The 18,649-nt window shown below is 49.0% G+C and overlaps 1 protein-coding gene across 4 annotated transcripts; it reads left to right on the forward strand.

Annotated features, from left to right (window-relative positions):
• Positions 1-170: 170 nt before the first annotated feature.
• On the forward strand, positions 171-17,116 carry FDFT1 (farnesyl-diphosphate farnesyltransferase 1). Of its 4 annotated transcripts, none has more exons than XM_079968830.1 (9): positions 171-326; positions 1,972-2,089; positions 6,353-6,450; positions 9,347-9,530; positions 11,391-11,519; positions 12,187-12,378; positions 13,501-13,677; positions 14,980-15,132; positions 16,453-17,116. In XM_079968830.1, exons 2-9 carry the CDS (start codon positions 1,988-1,990, stop codon positions 16,672-16,674), a joined length of 1,257 nt encoding a protein of 418 aa, XP_079824956.1. In that variant the 5' UTR covers positions 171-326; positions 1,972-1,987; the 3' UTR covers positions 16,675-17,116. The 4 variants fall into 4 exon arrangements, with proteins under 4 accessions (XP_079824956.1, XP_079824957.1, XP_079824958.1 ...); XM_079968831.1 differs by lacking the exon at positions 171-326 and adding an exon at positions 535-588; XM_079968832.1 differs by lacking the exon at positions 171-326 and adding an exon at positions 1,144-1,162.
• Positions 17,117-18,649: the final 1,533 nt, after the last annotated feature.

The following is an 18,649-nucleotide window of genomic DNA, read 5'->3' on the forward strand; positions in this document are numbered from 1 at the left end:
CGCCCCATCTTCACCCATGCCTCCTCCGAGCCAATCCGGAGGCGCCGAGCGGCCGTCACGCCAGCCCCCGCGACGGCCTCATTGGGCCACGCGGCCCTGGCGCCAGCGCCGCGCGGCCACCGGGCTGCCTATCCGCCCTCCGATTGGCTGCTGCTAGGGGACGGCCGTTGAGGGGACAGGAGGGGAGGGGGGCGGAGGAGGGAGGATGGCGACGCGCTTTCTTCGGGGCTGTCCGGGCATCTCGGCAGAGGAGGCTGGACGGGCGGGGAGGGAGGAAGAGGAGCCGCCAGGGACTCATAGGGACTAGAAACCCTTCCAAGGAGACGGTAAGAGTGGGCAGGGGGGGGTGCAGGGGGGGCAAAATAAGAGGTGGGGAGGAGGGAAACAGCGGGGTCACAGGTAGGTAGGTAGGTATGGGGAGGGAGGGAAGACCTCATAGGGACTAGAAACCCTTCCAAGGAGACGGTAAGGGTGGGCAGGGGGGTGCAGATGGGGCAAAATACGGCAGGGGCGGGGTCACAGGTAGGTAGGTAGGTGGGGGGAGGGAGGGAAGACCTCATAGGGACTAGAAACCCTTCCAAGGAGACGGTAATGGTGGGCGGGGGGTGCAGATGGGGCGGAATAAGTTGGGAAGGGTGGGGGGGAGGAGGGAAACGGCGGGTCACAGGTAGGTAGGTAGGTAGGTAGGTAGGTAGGCAGGTAGGTATGGGGAGAGAAAACCTCATAGGGATTAGAAACCCTCCCAAGGTAAGGGTGGGCAGGGGGGTGCAGATGGGGCAAAATACGGCAGGGGCGGGGTCACAGGTAGGTAGGTACGTAGGTAGGTAGGTAGGTGGGGGGAGGGAGGGAAGACCTCATAGGGACTAGAAACCCTCCCAAGCAGACGGTAATGGTGGGCGGGGGGTGCAGATGGGGCGGAATAAGTTGGGAAGGGTGGGGGGGAGGAGGGAAACGGCGGGTCACAGGTAGGTAGGTAGGCAGGTAGGTATGGGGAGAGAAAACCTCATAGGGATTAGAAACCCTCCCAAGGTAAGGGTGGGCAGGGGGGTGCAGATGGGGCAAAATAAGGGGTGGGAGGGGAGGAGGGAAACGGCGGGGTCACAGGTAGTTAGGTATGGGGAGGGAAGACCTCATAGGGACTAGAAACCCTCCCAAGGAGACGGTAAGGGTGGGCGAAATAAGGTGGGGGGCAGGGTGGGGTGGGGTGGGGTGGGGTGGGGCAGGAGGGAAACAGCGGGGTCGCAGGTAGGTAGGTAGGTGGGGGAAGGGGAGTGGGGAGACCTCATAGGGACTAGAAACCCTCCAGGGAGGGTAAGGGTAGGGGGACAGAGAAGGAGTGAATTAAGCCAGGGGGACGGGGTGGGTGGGAAAGAGGAATATTACAGGATCGCAGGGAGGGAGGGGAAGGAAGACGTAATAGGGATTAGAAACCTCCAAGGAGGGTAAGGGGGGGGGTAAAGAGCGGTGTCCTAGGTTGGTATATAGGTAGGTAGAGCAAGGGGAGGGAAAGATCTCATAGGGACTGGAAACCTCCAGGTAAGGTAAAGCAGGAATATAGAAGGGGCAAATTAAGGCAGATGGGAAAGAGGAACACAGCAGGATCATAGGTAGGGAGGGAATGGGACGACATCAAAGGAACTAGAAACCAGGGAGAGGGAGGCTTAAGGGTGGGTTGGGATCTAGAAGGGGTGGATTAAGTCAGGAGACAGGTGGGTGGGAAGAAGAGTGGGTAAAAAGGAAAGTAAAAGGTGAGGGGAAGGCTAGAGTAGGGGAATGAAGCCATGTGGAGGAGGAGGAATTAAAAAATGGGAGTGGGAGAGGAAAGAAGAATTAAAAGGAGAAAAGAAATTGTTGGTTCCAAAGGGTGGAGAAAAAAAGAGGGATTTGGGGAGAAGGCTGGGCAGGGCAGATCTTAATTAAATATTATCGCCTCATTAAATCTTATCGCTCTGGACACCCACAAATTGACAGGTGAGACTGGAAGCTAATGGAGCTGTTCAAGAGATGGCTGGGCCACCCAGAGGAGCTCTACAACCTGGTGAGGTTTAAGATGGGAGGCTACAAGACGGTGATGCCCAAGATGGACCAGGTGAGTGAGGGACAGTGCACTGTGTTGAATGGGTGTGGAAAGAATGGGTTGTCTTGTTCCCTGGTTTTTAATTTTGCTGGCTAGGAAGGCCCTTAGCTCGGTGGTTACAGTGCCTGAAGTGTCCCAGGGTCGATGCTCAGTGTCTCTTAAGCAGGACTGGAAATGTTCCCGTCTGAAACTCTGGAGAGCACTGCCAGTCTCTGATGGTTCAGTATCTTGTTGCTCCCAGCGGCCAAAAGACCTCATAGGGCCAAAAGACCTCATAGCAGCCAGACAGACACTTCCAGGAAGCCCATCATCAAGCCATTAAGGAAATTGCATTCCCTCAGTGGTTTCCCTGTCCCCCAGCAACTGGCGTATTAAGTGATAGCCTGCCTCTGAACGTGGAAGCTCTATTTAGCTTCCATGTTTTTTATTGGATTGGTTGTGACTCTCCTCGAGTTGCTCATGTTCAGGCACAAAAGCAGAATAAAAATATTTTTTTAATAGATAAAATAGACCGGTAATAGAAAAAGATGGAGATGAGGAGTTGTTGTATGTCTTATTTTCTCTTTTCCCGTTCTGTTTTTTCCTGCTCCATGCTTCTACCTTGTCAAGGAAGTGAGAGAAGAAATCATGGTTTCAGAAGGGGGTGTGGGGCTGGAGAGACTCTGAAATCTGTAAATTATTTTCAGACATGTTTAATACACATCTTTAGTCTATTAATTGCAGCCGTTTAGCCAGAGACAATGGATTCATACTGTTTCCCAAAGTCCACAATCTAATGTCAGTCATGCAGGATTTGGAGCAGGGAAGACAGGAACAAAGACAGAAAGAAATACTTTGAAAAATATTAATTTATAGCAATCAAATAAAATTCTTTATTGTGAAATTACAGTGCTAGACAGGTCTTAAATTGGACTGTCACTATTGTCTCATGATATGATGAAGCACTCTTGCACCTTAATTATGAATTGCTGCCTGTCAGATTTTATGAAAGGTATCAATTATATTTCTTTATTATGACTTTATATGTGCAGTCAACTTGCCTGTCCTCTGGACAAACAGTTTTGTTCCGTTTTCTTCCTTTCTCTCTTCTTTAAAGTGAAAAGCCCTTTCCCTCCACCAAATATCTTCAGCAGGATCTTGGGCCAAATCGCACTATGCTGGAACTGCTGTTTTGGAGTGCATGATGCAAATTTCTTCTTGCAGAAGTAGCTGGGTGGGGGGCTACTTTGAATGCCAGATGCAGTGAGGTGGGATCCATCCAAACTTTCCTGCCCAGCTCCCTCACCTCATTGCTGTTTCACATTGCCCCAAATTCTCCAAGAAATCTTTGAAAATGAAAGGCAATTAAGTAAAATCCTTGTGGTCCTTTATTTATTATTTATCTGCTGCACTTATTTCTTGCATTTTTACCGAAGCTTTTTCCTCCAAGGAGCTTATTGTGGTTCTCCCCTTAATCTCCACAACAGCCCTGGAAGGTAGGTTACACTGAGAGGCAGTGACTGGCCCAAGGTCACCCAATGAGCTTCATGGCTGAGTATTTGAACCCTGGTCTCCCAGGTCCTTGCCCAACACCCAACCCTCCTGCTGCTAGTTCTTTCTGATTCCAGAGCAGAAGATTTAATTAAAAGAGAAAAGGCAGGAATTGTTTGTTCCCCTTCTGCTCCTAGGATGTGTAGAGTATCCACACACCCGTTTCCTTTAGTGCAGGGCCACATTCCCTTTCCGGGGGGAGGCCCAAATGCCAGTGGTGGGTGGGGGCAGACGCAACAAATATAATTTCCCCCTTTGCATGGTAAGCAACTTTTACAGGCACATTTCACAGACCACTCTGCATCCTTCATCCAGGCAAGTTAAAGGAGGTTTTGGCCAGACCGAAAAGGAACACAACCCTTGGGTGGAGTGGGCCCACTGGCTGGGGAGAGCCTTGGGGGCCAGACTGAGAGCCACGTTTAGCACACACACTCCGGGGTCTGAGGTTCCCTAGCCCTGCTTTTAGTGCAAAGAGTTAGCTGGCCGAGGTGTGGCTGAGTCCCAGGGCTGGCTCTGTGTCTGCAGGGTTCCCTGGCAACTTGCCAGTCTGTGCATCCTGGTGCGAGCAGCTAAGACTGGGGACCCACCATCATGTCCTTTTCCCACAGTGCTCCAAGGTGATGCCCCATCGGGTGCTCTGGGATCTTGTAGGAAATTTAAAACTCTGTGAGTGTGACTTTGTGGACCCAGCCACTGCTGCCAGAAAGCAGGTTTGGGAGCTTCCTTCATCTGAGGATCACAGGGCGGTTTAGAACATAAAAATACAAAAATAGTAACAAACAATAACACACACACACACACACCCTCTTTAAAGGCAGGAGATGGTTTAATTAGCCAGAGTCCTGGGAGAAGAGGAATGTTTTCCCCTGGGCGCGTAAAGATATGCAATGAAGGTGCTGGGCAAACTTCCCTGAGGAGAGCATCCCACAAGCCGGGAGCCACCACAGAAAAGGCCCGTTCTTGTGTTGCCGCGCTCCAGATCTCATGGAGGAGGCACACAAAGAAGGGGTTCAGATGATGACTGCGGGGTCCAGGGCAGTTCATACGGGGAGAGGTATTGGAGCCCGGGAATGCCCCCAGGGTGCAGATGTCAGCCCTACTGAATCCTCTCCACTAGGTCTTTTGTTGGGCTACCTCTCTCGTCATCCCTGATCACTGCTGGTGGTGTGTGTATTTGTGTGTGCGCGCACAATGATGGGAGTTGAAGGCCCAAATCACAGAGTTCCTCCCCGCAACACTGGGTTCATGAGACGCCAACATCTAAAGTGCAGCAGTAGGCATGTTGACTCTGAAGAGAGCGTAGCTGAACATCTCTGGCGCTAACTTGGCAAGTAGGAAAAGCCAGCAGGGGACTTAAGCCCCAGGAAATTAAGAGCCAAGAAGCTAAGAGCGACTTGCTTCTCAGCAAAGGCACAATCTTTAAATAAATGTTATTAAATTATTTCAGCACATAACAACTAATGAACCATCCCACCCTACTCCCAGAAGCTGGTCTTCAAGCAATGCATACAAAGCAACAACCAAATAACTCAACTTCTTACACCAGGCTACTATTTGGATAAAAGGCGATACTCAGTTTAAGTCAAGCAAAAAGTTTTATAAGGCTGTTTTCGTTATTAGCCGCATATGCAATACTGTGCCAGGCAAAAGCATGCCTCTTCTACCAGGCCTTTGGCTAATTTAGCAAACTAGGACGTTTTAAATTCGGCATGGGTGTGGGGAGAAAACGTTTGTCATGTCTTTTTGTGATTTTTTTATACTGAAAACTGCCCCCTGATCCTAAGAGGAAGGACAGCATAGGAATTTAGCAAGTAACAATCGAAATAATAAAAGCAGTGCCGTTCGGTTATGCAGGAGTCTCCATGCGCTCCAAGACGCGCAAACGGTAAAGCCCAAGTGCTGTTTAGTGGTTAAGGCGTCGGACTAGGACCCCGACCGCGTGAGATCCGGGTTCAGATCCGCGCGCAGCCTCCCGCCACTCGGAGCCTGAGCCACCTCGCAGGGTTGCTGGTTGCGAGGATAACGCCGGGAGCAGGAGAGGAACCTCCGGCTGTTGGGGAAAGGTGGAGATTGGAACGCGGCGAAAAATGAGATGGCAATTTAAAAGCGCCTTGGATCGCGCTGTGGATCCCGCTGCGCTTTCGTGGCATGGGGTGGGGGGGGGATCTCTTTCCCCTTGAATGAAGGGAGAGGAGGAAAGGAAAAGCTGGAGTTTGTTTCGCCCAGGGCGCTTTGCAAGGAGCCTGCAGGGAGCGCTCCGGGTTGGTTAAGTGGGCCAGGCGTGGCGTGGCGCCCGGGGAGGGAAGGAGGCGGGCCGGCCTCGGCTGCCTTCCCTCCCCGCCGAGGGAAGGGGCGGTGGGTGTGTCCGCTTCCCCTCTGGCTGCGCGCGCCCCGGATCCTTTCCCCCGCGCCCATGGCACGGGGCCAGGCGGGGGCCGCGTTGCTGGCCCGCTGAGCCGTGCGCCCGGGCGCGCCCCTCGTTCCCTCTCCATGGCCAGCGGCCCCTCCAAAGCCGCAAGCTCCCTTTTCAAGCGTACTTTGGCCCTTTCCCCGCCCCGTGCTGGAGGAGCAGCAGGAGGATCGGGGCCGGGCGGCGGCTGCAGCAGCAGCTGCTGCTGGGCCGGGGGCCGGGTGCGCTCGGCGTCCGGCCCGCACCGCCTCCAGCAACCCCAGGCTCCGCCGCCGCTGGTTTCCCGGGGGACCCGTTTCCTGAGCGCGCCGCCGCCCTCTGTGCTCTTGTTGCAGGACTCGCTCAGCGACAGCCTCCGCCGCTGCTACCAGTACTTGAACCAGACCAGCCGGAGCTTCGCCGCCGTCATCCAAGCCCTCGACGGGGAGCTGCGGTGAGTTCCCCGGGGCCCGGTTCCCCGGGGCCCGGGCGGGTGCGGGGCGCAGGGAGCGAGGGGCGGGCAAGCTTGCACGCTGGCTAAGGATGGAAAGGGTTAACTGCGTTGGTCTGGCAAGAAAAGGGTTAACCGTGCGCGGGCACGGGTTTTGTTTTGATTGCAAGTTTCGTGGGTTTTTCCCCTCCCCCTGGGGGAGGAGTGAAATCCTAATCGAATTCCTGCGCCAGGCAGTGCGCTCCGAGTGATCGCGAAAAAAAGAAGCTTTGCTCCTGTGCTCCGCTTGGCACCACCTGCGGGGCTGGAGCCTGGAAGTTTCAGCGCTGCAAAGCGTGCAATGTTTTTCCTGCAATCTGGCGACCTCTAGCTAGACTACAACTCCCATCAGCCCCCAGGTGCTGAACATGCTGACTGGGGAGCTGAGAGTGTCCCAAACTCTTCCGGAGGCACAAGGTTCAGAAAGGCTGGCTTGTAATACTGTACCCTCCAACATTTCTCTGATGAGCACAATTCAAAGTGTTGGTGCTGACCTTGAAAGCCCTAAACGGCCTCGGTCCAGTATATCTGAAGGAGCCTCTCCACCCCCATCATTCTACCCAGACACTGAGGTCCAGCACCGAGGGCCTTCTGGCCGTTCCCAAGTTACAGGGAACCAGGCAGAGGGCCTTCTCAGTAGTGGCACCTGCCCTGTGGAACAACTACCAGACTTTTAGAAGACATCTGAAGGAAGCCCTGTTTAGGGAAGCTTTTAATGTTTGATGCATTACTGTATTTTAATATTTTGTTGGAAGTCGCCCATAGTGGCCGGGGAAGCCCAGCCAGATGGGCGGGGTATAAATAATAAATGATGATGATGATGATGATGTACCCCAGCCACTCTTGGCAGCTTCCACCATATATAAAAACATAATAAAGTATTAAACTTCCCTATGTAGTGCTGCCTTCAGATGGCTTAGGGGTTGGCCAACTCCACACCCTCTAACATTTCTCCGATGAAAATAGGGACATGCTAAGGAAAACGGGGATATTTTGGGATCAGATCAGAAACCTGGGACTGTTTCTGTAAATCCAGGGACCCTTGGAAATATATAGTACGGACAGAGGTCTTTATTTATTATTATTTATTAAATTTTTAAGTAGAGGTTTTGTCATTGCAGTTACGGCCTTGCTGGGGGTTGTACTCGAGGGCCCTCAGGGTTCCTTCCAGCTCTGTGGTTCCGTGTAAGGCAGCCTCTGCCTGGTTGGGCTGTTTTCTCCATTGACGGCCCAGGGCTGTCAGCTCTGACCGGCAGTGGCTCTCCCCAGGACATGGTGGGTGTTGTGCCTGGGTCCTTCTGCATGCCAAACAGCAGTGCCCTTAGCATGGAGGGAGGTCCCAGAGCATGCGCTGTGCTTGCTGACCAGACAGCTCCTCCCCCAAACAAGGTTTTGGGTTGGCCTGTGAAATCAAGAGAACATCGTGGTTTGGCAGCTTCCACCAACTTAAAAAGATCCGATGTCCATTTCTTAGGAGGCGGTGAAAACGCAATTCCAGGAAGGAATTGCATCTGGCTTAGCCTCCTGGTGCAATTCTCAAACTTCCAGCATCAACCTTTCTTAAGACCATAAGAACAGCTTGCTCAATAAGCCAGTGGCTCACCTAGTCCAGCATCCTGCTTTCACATTTGCCTTTTGCTGGTGCAATGCCAGTCTCCTCTGGAGTAAGGATATGGGAGCCAGCAGCATGCAGTCTAGCCCCTAATGAAATCTAGATTGCTTTTTTGTTGCTGTAAATATTGAATTGATTCTGTTAAATCATTGGCTTTGGACCTCTTGGAATTCCCTGACATGCTCTGCATTTTGTCTATTTGAATTCTGAACGTTTGCTGTTACTTGCTCTGAGCCTGTGTCTTTCGCAGCCTATTCTGGCACAGCACACACCTGTTGCATCTTAGCAAGTTCAAGATATTCTCTGAGCTGCCCTTTGCATCACCGCAAACGGGCCTCCTCCTCCACCCTGTTTTATAGGAACACGTGCAATTAACTTTAATTCAGAGCAATTAACTTTAATTCAGCTGCCTCTGAGAAAGAATGAAAGGCGAAGTGCAGACAATGACTCCGTTTCCTATACATAGCGGAGTGTGTGTGTGTGTGCGTGGGGTAAAAAAATGCAGGAGGTTTTCTGCAAATTGCTTCAGCCAGACTGCAGAGGGTGACCCAGTCTTGCTGCCCATTTAACAAGCTGGCGCAGTTAAATATTTGAAAATGAAGTGTTTCATCCAGGAAAGTGGGGCTGATCTGTAATTATAATAGCAAAGAACTGGACTGAATTTTGGAAAGTTAAATAAGATAAAAATATATTGTCCAAAACCAGTTTGAAGTCAATATTGTGATATCAGTTATTGACGTGGCAATATACAGTGGTACCTTGGTACTCGAACGGCTTACCTCCCGTACAAATCGACTCCCGAACGCTGCAGGAGCAGGGACCGAGCAACGGGAGCTCATCCCGTCGCGGGGATTTGAACCGCCGACCTTCTAATCGGCAAGTCCTAGGCTCTGTGGTTTAACCCACAGCGCCACCCGCGTCCCTAAAACAGTCTCAGAGGCAGCCCTAAATAATATCCTGTCTCTTTAGGGCCTATGGAGACATAGGAAGCTGCCCTTTACTGAGTCAGACCATCGTTCCATCCAACTCAGTTCTGCCCACACTGACTGCCAGCAGGGGGTTGGACTAGATGACCCTTAGGGTCACTTCCAATTTTATAATTCTATTAGCTCTCAAGCAGGACTTTCCCAGCCTTTTCTGGAGATGCCAGGGTTCGAACGTGGGAAGCCAGCTGCTTGCAAGGTGGATGTTCCACCCCCTGTGCTAGGGGAGACCTTCAGCTCAGACCTCTTTCCTCTTCGTCCTCAGCCATGCCGTGTGCATCTTCTACCTGGTGCTCCGAGCCCTGGACACGATCGAGGACGACATGACGATCAACCTGGAAACCAAGGTCCCCATGCTCCACAACTTCCACTCCTACCTGTATCAGCCGGACTGGAAATACATGGACAGTAATGAGAAGGACAAGCAAGTTTTGGAAGACTTCCCAACGGTTAGCAATTTGGCCAGTTGGTCTCGTGTTCGTGCGGTCTTTTTAAGTTAGCTGTGCAAATCCTGACATTGCCAGTTTGCTGTAGTATCTGCAAAATGGGTGCTTGCTGGCAGCAGATAGGAAGTTGGTTTTATGATGGTCTCTTTCTGAGCCATCTCTTCTCAAGGGGGTTTAGCAGCACTTTTAAGGTGGGGTGGCGGGGAGAAAAACAACAGCGTGGCCCCCGAATTCAATTAAGTGCCTCCAAGGATGCTTCAGTCTTCAAGGGATAAACACAGATCTTAGACTGGTCTGACTACTGCATGTTTTGGGAAATTGCTCGCCTGATTGCTAAGTATTTGGACGCCTCTTGAGATATAACTAAATTTCCTGAGAATGAAGAGCAGGTTTCTGTCTGTGTTTGGATGCAGTTGGGTGCCATTTTGAGATGTGCAAATTTTGTTCTGTTTTGTTCTTTTAAAATCATTTTTATTTGATTTTACGATACAAAATTATTTTAAAAATTCAAAAACATAACCATACACAGAGATTCCCCGGAATCTCAGGACTCCCCCCTCCCCTCTCCCTGGAGTCCCATTTTAATCAATTAAAACTGCATCTTCTTCCATACTCTATTATATCAATCCATATTTTCCATGGTGATTGTTGCACTACTAGTGAAATCAAAATCCTTCCAGTGTTTCCATCTGCTCACGGTAGTCTTTTAAATAGCTTATAAATTTTCCCCATTCTTTTGTGAAGTTTTTATCTTCTTGATTCCCGAGTTTTCCAGTCAACTTTGCCATTTCGGCATAGTCCACCCGCTTGGTTTGCCATTCTTCTAGTTGGGTCCCATCAGGATGGTGAACTGGATCTTCCACAGCTGACCTGATTTTAACCATTGGTTTCAAAACCGCACTGACATTTTGGGTTTCTTAGAATTTCTGAGCAATGTCAGAGACAAGGCCGCTGGCTCCCTATTAGTGCGAAGGCAAGATTCTACAATTGGTTTCTTGAAAAAGTTACCACATCAAATGCGTCTGTAATGGTTGTAAGGGGTTACTTGTGCGTAAGCTGCCTTCAATTTGAGTTAGATTGCCTGGTTCACCATTCCTTGGCTGACAGCCCACACTCCGTGGCCGGTCAGTCGCTTGCAGAATCCGTCAGTGGGCGTTTCTTGAACCTTTTCCAGCATAAGAGCTGTTTGACGCCAAGTCTCCTCCTACTTTCCCTGCGCGGAACTCGTCTGCGCAAGGAAGGGGAAGGCAGAGGCGTGTCAGCGCTCTCCCCACTAGTCTCTGGTGAAGGGTCTCGGAGCCCTGTCTCCCAATCCTCCATCTCCTTCTCTTCTCTACTGGTGTTACGCTGAATTCCTTCCCCCCTGCTGGTCCCCTCTCCTGCATCCCTTTGGAGCCCTGCCTCCACCTCTAGCTCTGATGTCAGTTCCCTGACAGCATCCCTAAAGTTGCAGCTGGACAATAATCTGGTCCTGAACCAAGGGGCGAGGGAGACTGTGGCCCTCTAGATATTATAGACTCCAGTTCCCATCGGTCCTAGTGAGTGATGAGAGATGATGGGAGTTGTAGTCCAATACTATAGGTTCTCCACCCCTGCCTTCAAGTTGCTATAATTCCTGGGCTCTTTGGCTGCCATCCCAAAACCGCATTCCCGGGAGAAAGCTCCACTGAACTGGATGGGACTTGACTTCTGAGGAGACCTGTGCCTACTATCAAAGTGGTTACCCTTTGTCAGACTGGTTACACTTGGGCCCTAGAAAGAGGTGTATAGGTCCGTTTCCCTTAAATTCAGAAACTTCATCCTTACCCTTGTTTTGAATTAGCTCATTTCGTTTCCTCCTGTCACTTGTGGTTATCGCCTTAGATCTCCTTGGAGTTCCGCAACCTGGCAAAGATCTACCGAGATGTGATTGCTGACATCTGCCACAAGATGGGTCTGGGGATGGCTGAGTTTTTGGAGAAGAAGGTGGATTCTGAGAAGGAGTGGGACCAGGTGAGCAGACTTGGGAAGGGGTCCCCGGGGAATTTACTTGGGGCTGAAACCTTTGCGTTCAGGAAATGCGCCGAAATGGATCCAACTTGCAGTGTGGGATGTCCTTCGTAGGTTTAGCAGTTGGCAGGCAAAATCATGCACTCCTTGCTCCTCGGGGTGTTTCTTATTCTTTATTGCGTCGTCCTGTTCCAATTGCTGTTGGCGGTTCCCTCATTGCGAGAAGTGAGGTTACAGGGAACCAGGCAGAGGGCCTTCTCGGTGGTGGCACCCGCACTGTGGAACGCCCTCCCATCGGATGTCAAGGAAATAAGCAGCTATCCTATTTTTAAAAGACATCTGAAGTCAGTCGCACAATCACACAAGTAGCTGAACTGCGTTCCACACAGTTGCAGAAACAAATGAACTGAAAAGGCCTCAAAAACAAAAACGCAAGATAAATATCAAAAGCCAAACAATAATAAATTATTTGAGATTTACGCCGTAATGCTTTTTTTCATTGATGCGCACAACTGGCAGTCATGTTTGTGCTTATGCACACCCTCCCTTACCGTGTGCCAGACAAAGGAGGGAGATGGAAAGCCTCAAGTCCTGCAGCTCTTTTAATAAGTAGATTAAACCAAAAAAAACATGCTATACCTAGGATTGATTGGTTGATTTCTCTCTGTAGTATTGCCATTACGTCGCTGGCCTGGTGGGCATTGGCCTGTCCCAGCTCTTTTCTGCGTCGAAGCTGGAAGACCCAATTGTCGGGCAGGACACAGAGCTGGCCAACTCCCTGGGGGTTTTCCTGCAGAAAGTCAACATCATCCGGGACTATTTGGAGGATGAGCTCGAAGGCCGGGAGTTTTGGCCCAAAGAGGTAAAGCAAGGGGTGACAAGAGAAGAGAGGGAAAGCTGTGACATTTGGTCCAGGGATGGAGACCACCTGTTTTGATGGAACACGAGAAATGGGTATTTCCGCGGTGGCTCCCCACTTGTGGAGAGACTCGCCTGGGATATCTTTAGATGCCAGGCAAAAACATTCCGCTTCTCCCAGGCCTTTGCCTAATTAAACAACCTATGGCCTTTTAAACTCTTATGTGTGTGGCAAGGTATTGTCTTTATTTGATGATGATGATATAATTTATTTATACCCAGCCCATCAGTAATAAAAAAGCAACAACATCAAATATTAAAAACTTCCCTAAAAAAGGGCTATGATACTATGGTATGTATTTTGTGGTTTTTATAAAATAATAAATAATAATTATAATACTTTTTATACCCCGCCCATCTGGCTGGGTTTTCCCAGCCACTCTAGGCAGTTTAAAACGTATCTAATAATAATAATAATAATAATAATAATAATAATAATAATAATAATAATAATAAATCGGTCATTAAAAACTTCCCTAAACAGGGCTGTCTTTGGGTGACGGGCAGTACAGAAATTTAATAAGTAAATAAAAGTAATAAATATATATACAATAAGCCTCCTCCCCACAAGGAACTAGATATGTAGGCTGTTCCTGGGTATTTTGATCTGCTTCTAGTTTATTGCCAAATTTATTTAATTCCCCACCACCTGCAACGTTTAAAATAGCTTCTTTCGGCTGGGTTTTTTGTTAGTTTTGTTTTTACCAATAATTGTATTGCTTTGTTCTCTTTGTAAACCCCTTTGAGGTTTGCTTTTTTTAAAAAAAAACAAAGTGTTGTGTGGATTTTACGAAATAAATATATAATAAATGGGGACAAAATGTATCGAGTCGGATAAAAACCAATCATTTCACAAAACTGGAATAAAATGAAAGTTGCAAACGAACAAACAGACACCACACAAGCTTAAATACATAAGCAAAGAACTAGTGGGAAGAGGAAATTCTCAGGGCAGGGCTGCATAGCCACTCTCAGTTCACATCCTGCATCGACGGGGGTCAGACTAGATGACCGTTGGGGGTCCCTTCCAGTTGTATGACTCTGATAGCCTCTTGGTGTCTCCCAGGTTTGGAGCAAGTACGTGAAGAAGCTGTCTGACCTGACCAAGCCGGAGAACATCGACAAAGCCGTTCAGTGCATGAACGAGCTCATCACCAACGCCTTGCACCACGTCCCTGACGTCTTGACGTATTTGTCCCGCCTGAAGAACCAGAGCGTCTTCAACTTTTGCGCTATTCCGCAGGTGGGTAGGGGCGCTTGGCTTGCAAAGCTGTCTCCCGCTTCGGAGGTGCTCTTGTGTTTCTCCTGTTAACAGGGCCGGATTCAGGTTTGATGAGGCCCTAAGCTACTGAAGGTAATGGGGCCCTTTATATATCCAGTCGTCCTTTGTCAACAACAAATTGCCACTGTTTCTTGTGTTGAATATATGCTATATGTCGAAACAAAACAAAAATTTGTTCCAGTAGCACGTTAGAGACCAACTAAGTTTTTATTGCTCCTGCCAACCTAGCAGTTTGAAAGCATATCAAAGTGCAAGTAGATAAATAGGTACCGCTCCGGCGGGAAGGTAAACGGCGTTTCCGTGCACTGCTCTGGTTCACCAGAAGTTCATACCAATAAAAACTTAGTTGGTCTCTAAGTTGCTACTGGAAGGAATTTTTTTTAATTTTGTTTTGACTAGGTCAGACCAACACGGCTACCCACCTGTAATATGCTATATGATAATTTATGGACCTAATAGGTATCTAAAGCCATTTGCACATGTTGCCGTGCAACCAGTCCATGCGGAATGTAGGCACCCTATATATAGAAATGAGCAAACCAGTGATATTTTCGGAAGCAGGCTAGCAGGCGGGGCCCATGACTTACATCATAGGAACCTAGATAACACAAAACACTGTTGCTGTCTGTATGTTTTATTTTATTTGTTTTTTATCTTATATTTTGGAAATGTACATCCAGTTATTTTTTCCTTTAATTTTTTTGGGGGGGCCCTAGAGAGTGGGGTCCTAAGTTATAGCTTGTTTATAGCTTATATGTAAATCCGGCACTGGGCGGGCTTTGTTTTTGGTGTTGAATATATGCTATATGGTAATTTATCGACTTAATAGGTAACTAAAGCCATTTGCACATGTTGCCGTGCAACCAGTCCATGCAGAATGTAGGCACCCTATACAGTGGAACCTCGGGTTGTGAACGTGGTCCGTGCGGGGGGCACATTCGCAGCCTGCAGTGTTCACAACCCACAGTGCCGTGTCTGCGCACTCGTGGGTCACGATTCGGCGCTTCTGCGCATGTGCAAACCACTGAAACCTGGAAGTAACCCGTCCTGGTACTTCTGGGTTTGGCGCGGTGCGCAGCCCGAAAACATGTAACTTGAAGCGCCTGTAACTCGAGGTACCACTTTATATAGAAAGGAGCAAACCAGTGATATTTTTGGGAGCAGGCAAGAGAACATGTATCTAATGACCTTTGATAGCCCAGAATCAAGCAGGATTGTTTTTGTGACTTGTCTTCTTCTCCCCCCTCCACTCCTGGTCCCCAGGTGATGGCCATCGCCACGTTGGCTGCCTGCTACAACAACCAGCAAGTCTTCCGGGGAGTGGTGAAGATTCGGAAGGGACAAGCCGTCACTCTGATGATGGACGCAACGAACATGCAGGCTGTTAAGGCCATCATGTACCAGTACGTGGAAGAGGTGAGTTCATGATCGCCATAGGTTTTATTTCTGTGACTCTTTTCCATGGTAGAACCATGCTCAAAGCGTCTTACGCCAACATACAGAATAAAATATAGCAACATTTCAAGGTAAGTTACAAAACCGAACCCAACTTAAATGAATATCAGCAGGGCAAACAAAGACCGCACGTCTTCTAAAAGTTGCATAGTGTGGTTATAAACTTGAGATTGGCAAACCTCAGTCAGTTGACCTACCGGTGGGGCTGGAAATTAAGGGCAGACAAATTTGGGGGTTGCCTGCTGTGGCATTTGCCTCCTAGGTGGGTCATAAGGAAAGGGTTAAAATGAGTGTGATGTGATTGGCCAGTGGAAACTGATAGGAGGAGTTAGAGTGAGTGTGGGTGTTGTGTGGAAGTTAGTTGAGAGTTGAAGAAGGAAGAGGGAAGATATAAGTCTGTGGGCTGGTCGAGTTGTGTGGTGAAAGAGTGAGAGGAAGTGTTAGGTGGAGTCAGATAGTTAGTTGGGATAATCAGTTTGAAGTTGTTAGGAACGAATAGGACAGTTGAGGAACTAAGATTAAGAAACTGCCAAGAAAAATTTACTGAAACCATAAGCTTGTTCTTGCCTATAAAATAAACTTGATTATTTGTTAATGATACCAACTGACTGGACTCTGTGTGTACCCGTGAGGAGAAATGGGTTGGTGGCAGCGAAGAAAGCAAACACAGTGGTGGCACAGGGTCAATAGACCACCAAACGTCCGGGGGCCCTATGTGATCGCCACACCTGCTTTATTTGTTTTGAGGTGAATTTGCTACTAGTTTGTTGCTGTAATAAGACAAGGCTACTTTGCTTCTGGGACGCGGGTGGCGCTGTGGTCTAAACCACAGAGCCTAGGACTTGCTGATCAGAAGGTCGGTGGTTTGATTCCCCACGACGGGGTGAGCTCCCGTTGCTCGGTCCCTGTTCCTGCCAACCTAGCAGTTCGAAAGCATGTCAAAATGCAAGTAGATAAATAGGTACCACTCCGGTGGAAGGTAAACGGCGTTTCCGTGTGCTGCTCTGGTTTGCCAGAAGCGGCTTAGTCATGCTGGCTACATGACCCGGAAGCTGTACGCTGGCTCCCTCGGCCAATAAAGCGAGATGAGCGCCACAACCCCAGAGTCGTCCACGACTGGACCTAACGGTCAGGGGTCCCTTTGCCTTTACCTTTACTTTGCTTCTGGTGTGTTAAGGCAATAAAACGCAGTCACTTCACTTCTGGTGTGTTACAATAAATAACAGCAGAGCTGTTTGGATGAATGCTGCCTTAGTGAAAGCTAGTTCTTCTCTCCCACAGATCCATCAGAAGATCCCAAGTACAGATCCTTCCTCCAGCAAGATACAGCAGATCATTGCCTCTGTCCGATCCGTTAGCCTACCCAGCGGCGCCCTGGTCTCTCGCACCCATTACTCTCCCATCTACCTGTCCTGCGTGATGCTCTTAGCTGCGTTGAGCTGGCAGTACCTGAGCACCGTGTCGAAAGCCGCAGAGGAATACGTCCATACAGGCGAGAACTGAGAGCAGATTTCCAAGGATGCCTATGCCCTTCGCAGTGGGATGGAATATGCTGCTGTTATTATTTCCTTGCCCTTTTGGAACGGGAGAACTCATAGATGTCCCAGGACTGTTGGAGAAGGGCTTGGAATCTTGCAAGCTAAAGTTGGAGCCAGAAAATTTCACCTAGAAAGCAATTACTTGCTAGCTTTGAAGCGTCTAACAAAATACAGTTTCCAGACCTCTAATTTTTTCCTTCCTCTTTTGGAGGAACTGGTTACCGGCAAGTCTGTCATTGAAGTCTGTCTTAATATATTTTTCCTTCCATTTCTTTCCCGCAGACCTGTTTGGATCTGCGTCTTTTTTTGTGTGTTTTTGACATAGAGTGTTTTTTAACTAGAGTGTTTGAAGGTGCCTCTTTGTTGCTTGTGAATTTTGACAGTAAAAAGGGAAAGAAAAAAAAATACTGCGATGAAGCCTCCTGCTCTTTCTTCCGTTTTTATTCAAGTTGTTCAAATTCAGCGACCAAAGCAGCACAAGAGTCCATGGTGTGGTTCTCTTGAGTTGGGCTTATTTAGAAATCACAGCAAGTTCTACTATTTACCAAGGATTTACCCCGGCTTGTTTTAGAACAGGGGCTTCTCTGCAGTGACTCCCCATCTATGGAATGCTGTCCCCAGGGAAGTTCGCCTGGTGCCTTCATTATACACCTTTAGGTGCCAGGCAAAAACATTCCTTTTTAGCCAGGCCTTTGGTTGATATTACTGACATCCAACACCCTTTTAGAATGTGGTTCTTTTCTGGAAGGGTGTTATTGGGTTCTTGGTTTCGGTTTGATTTTATATGTTGTGGTCTTGCTTGTGAACCGCCCTGAGACCTCCGGGTATAGGGCGGTGTATCAATTGAATTAATCATTAATAATTATTAATAATAAAATTATTTGTACCCCGCCCATCTGGCTGGGTTTCTCCAGCCACTCTGGGCGGCTTCCAACAAGCCGGCCACATGAACCAGAAGCTGTACGCCGGCTCCCTCGGCCAGTAAAGCAAGATGAGTGCCGCAACCCCAGAGTCGGTCACGACTAGACCTAATGGTCAGCGGTCTCTTGACCCTTGACCTTGAACCCTACCTCTTAAGTAGTGATAAAACATCTACTTCACATGCAGAAAACCCCTGTAGAAAACACTTTGCCAGATGGACCAAATTGCTCTGACTGTACATAAAAGCAAATTCCCATGTTTGCCCCACAAGCCTCCTATGGGCTCTTCTCTTGGGCATGGGTTGTGGTTGTGTTAGCATCCACAACACATGGGCCAAAAAAGGGGAAATGACAGGTTGTCTTTAAAGAGAGGAGTCTCTGCTTTGCTTTGTACATGTGGAGCACGCAGCAAGGAGCCGCAATGATTACTAAAATACCTTTGGTGGAAGACCAACCTTCCTGTGGCAGGGATTTTTGACTATTTGACCGCTTGGCTCCCTTCCAGCTCTACAATGCTATAAGCTTTTTCTAGTGTTGGGAGAGTTTGTCTCTCTGTGTGTGTTGGGCTGCATGATGCCAGAGTGCCTTCTGGATCCAGCAAGGGTTAAAATAATAGATGATCCCCCCCCCCTTCTCTCCAAACCTTATACTGTATAAGGTAAAGATAAAGTTACCCCTGGATGGTTATATGGGGTTGCAGCACTCATCTCGCTTTCAGGCCGAGGGAGCCAGCGTTTGTCCACAGACAGCTTTCTGGGTCATGTGGCCAGCAGGACTAAACCGCTACTGGTGCAACGGGACACCGTGATGGAAACCGGAGTGTACAGAAACGCCGTTTACCTTCCTGCCACAGTGGTACCTATTCATCTACTTGCACTGGTGTGCTTTTGAACTGCTAGATGGCAGGAGCTGGGACAGAGCAAAGGGAGCTTACGCTGTTGGGGATTTGAACCGCCGACCTTCTGGTCTGCAAGCCTAAGAGGCTCAGTGGTTTATACCACAGCGCCACTCGAGTCCCTG

The sequence above is a fragment of the Podarcis cretensis genome, assembly GCF_951804945.1.
Source record: "Podarcis cretensis genome assembly, chromosome: 3".
Classification (NCBI taxonomy): Eukaryota; Metazoa; Chordata; class Lepidosauria; order Squamata; family Lacertidae; genus Podarcis; species Podarcis cretensis.

Excerpts from the sequence above, each read along its gene's own strand:
- FDFT1 (XM_079968829.1), top strand. The coding sequence starts at position 6,098 with ATGGCCAGCGGCCCCTCCAAAGCCGCAAGCTCCCTTTTCAAGCGTACT. Across the intron at positions 9,531-11,390 it reads TTTTGGAAGACTTCCCAACG|ATCTCCTTGGAGTTCCGCAA; the intron begins GTTAGCAATTTG and ends TTATCGCCTTAG. Across the intron at positions 13,678-14,979 it reads ACTTTTGCGCTATTCCGCAG|GTGATGGCCATCGCCACGTT; the intron begins GTGGGTAGGGGC and ends CCTGGTCCCCAG.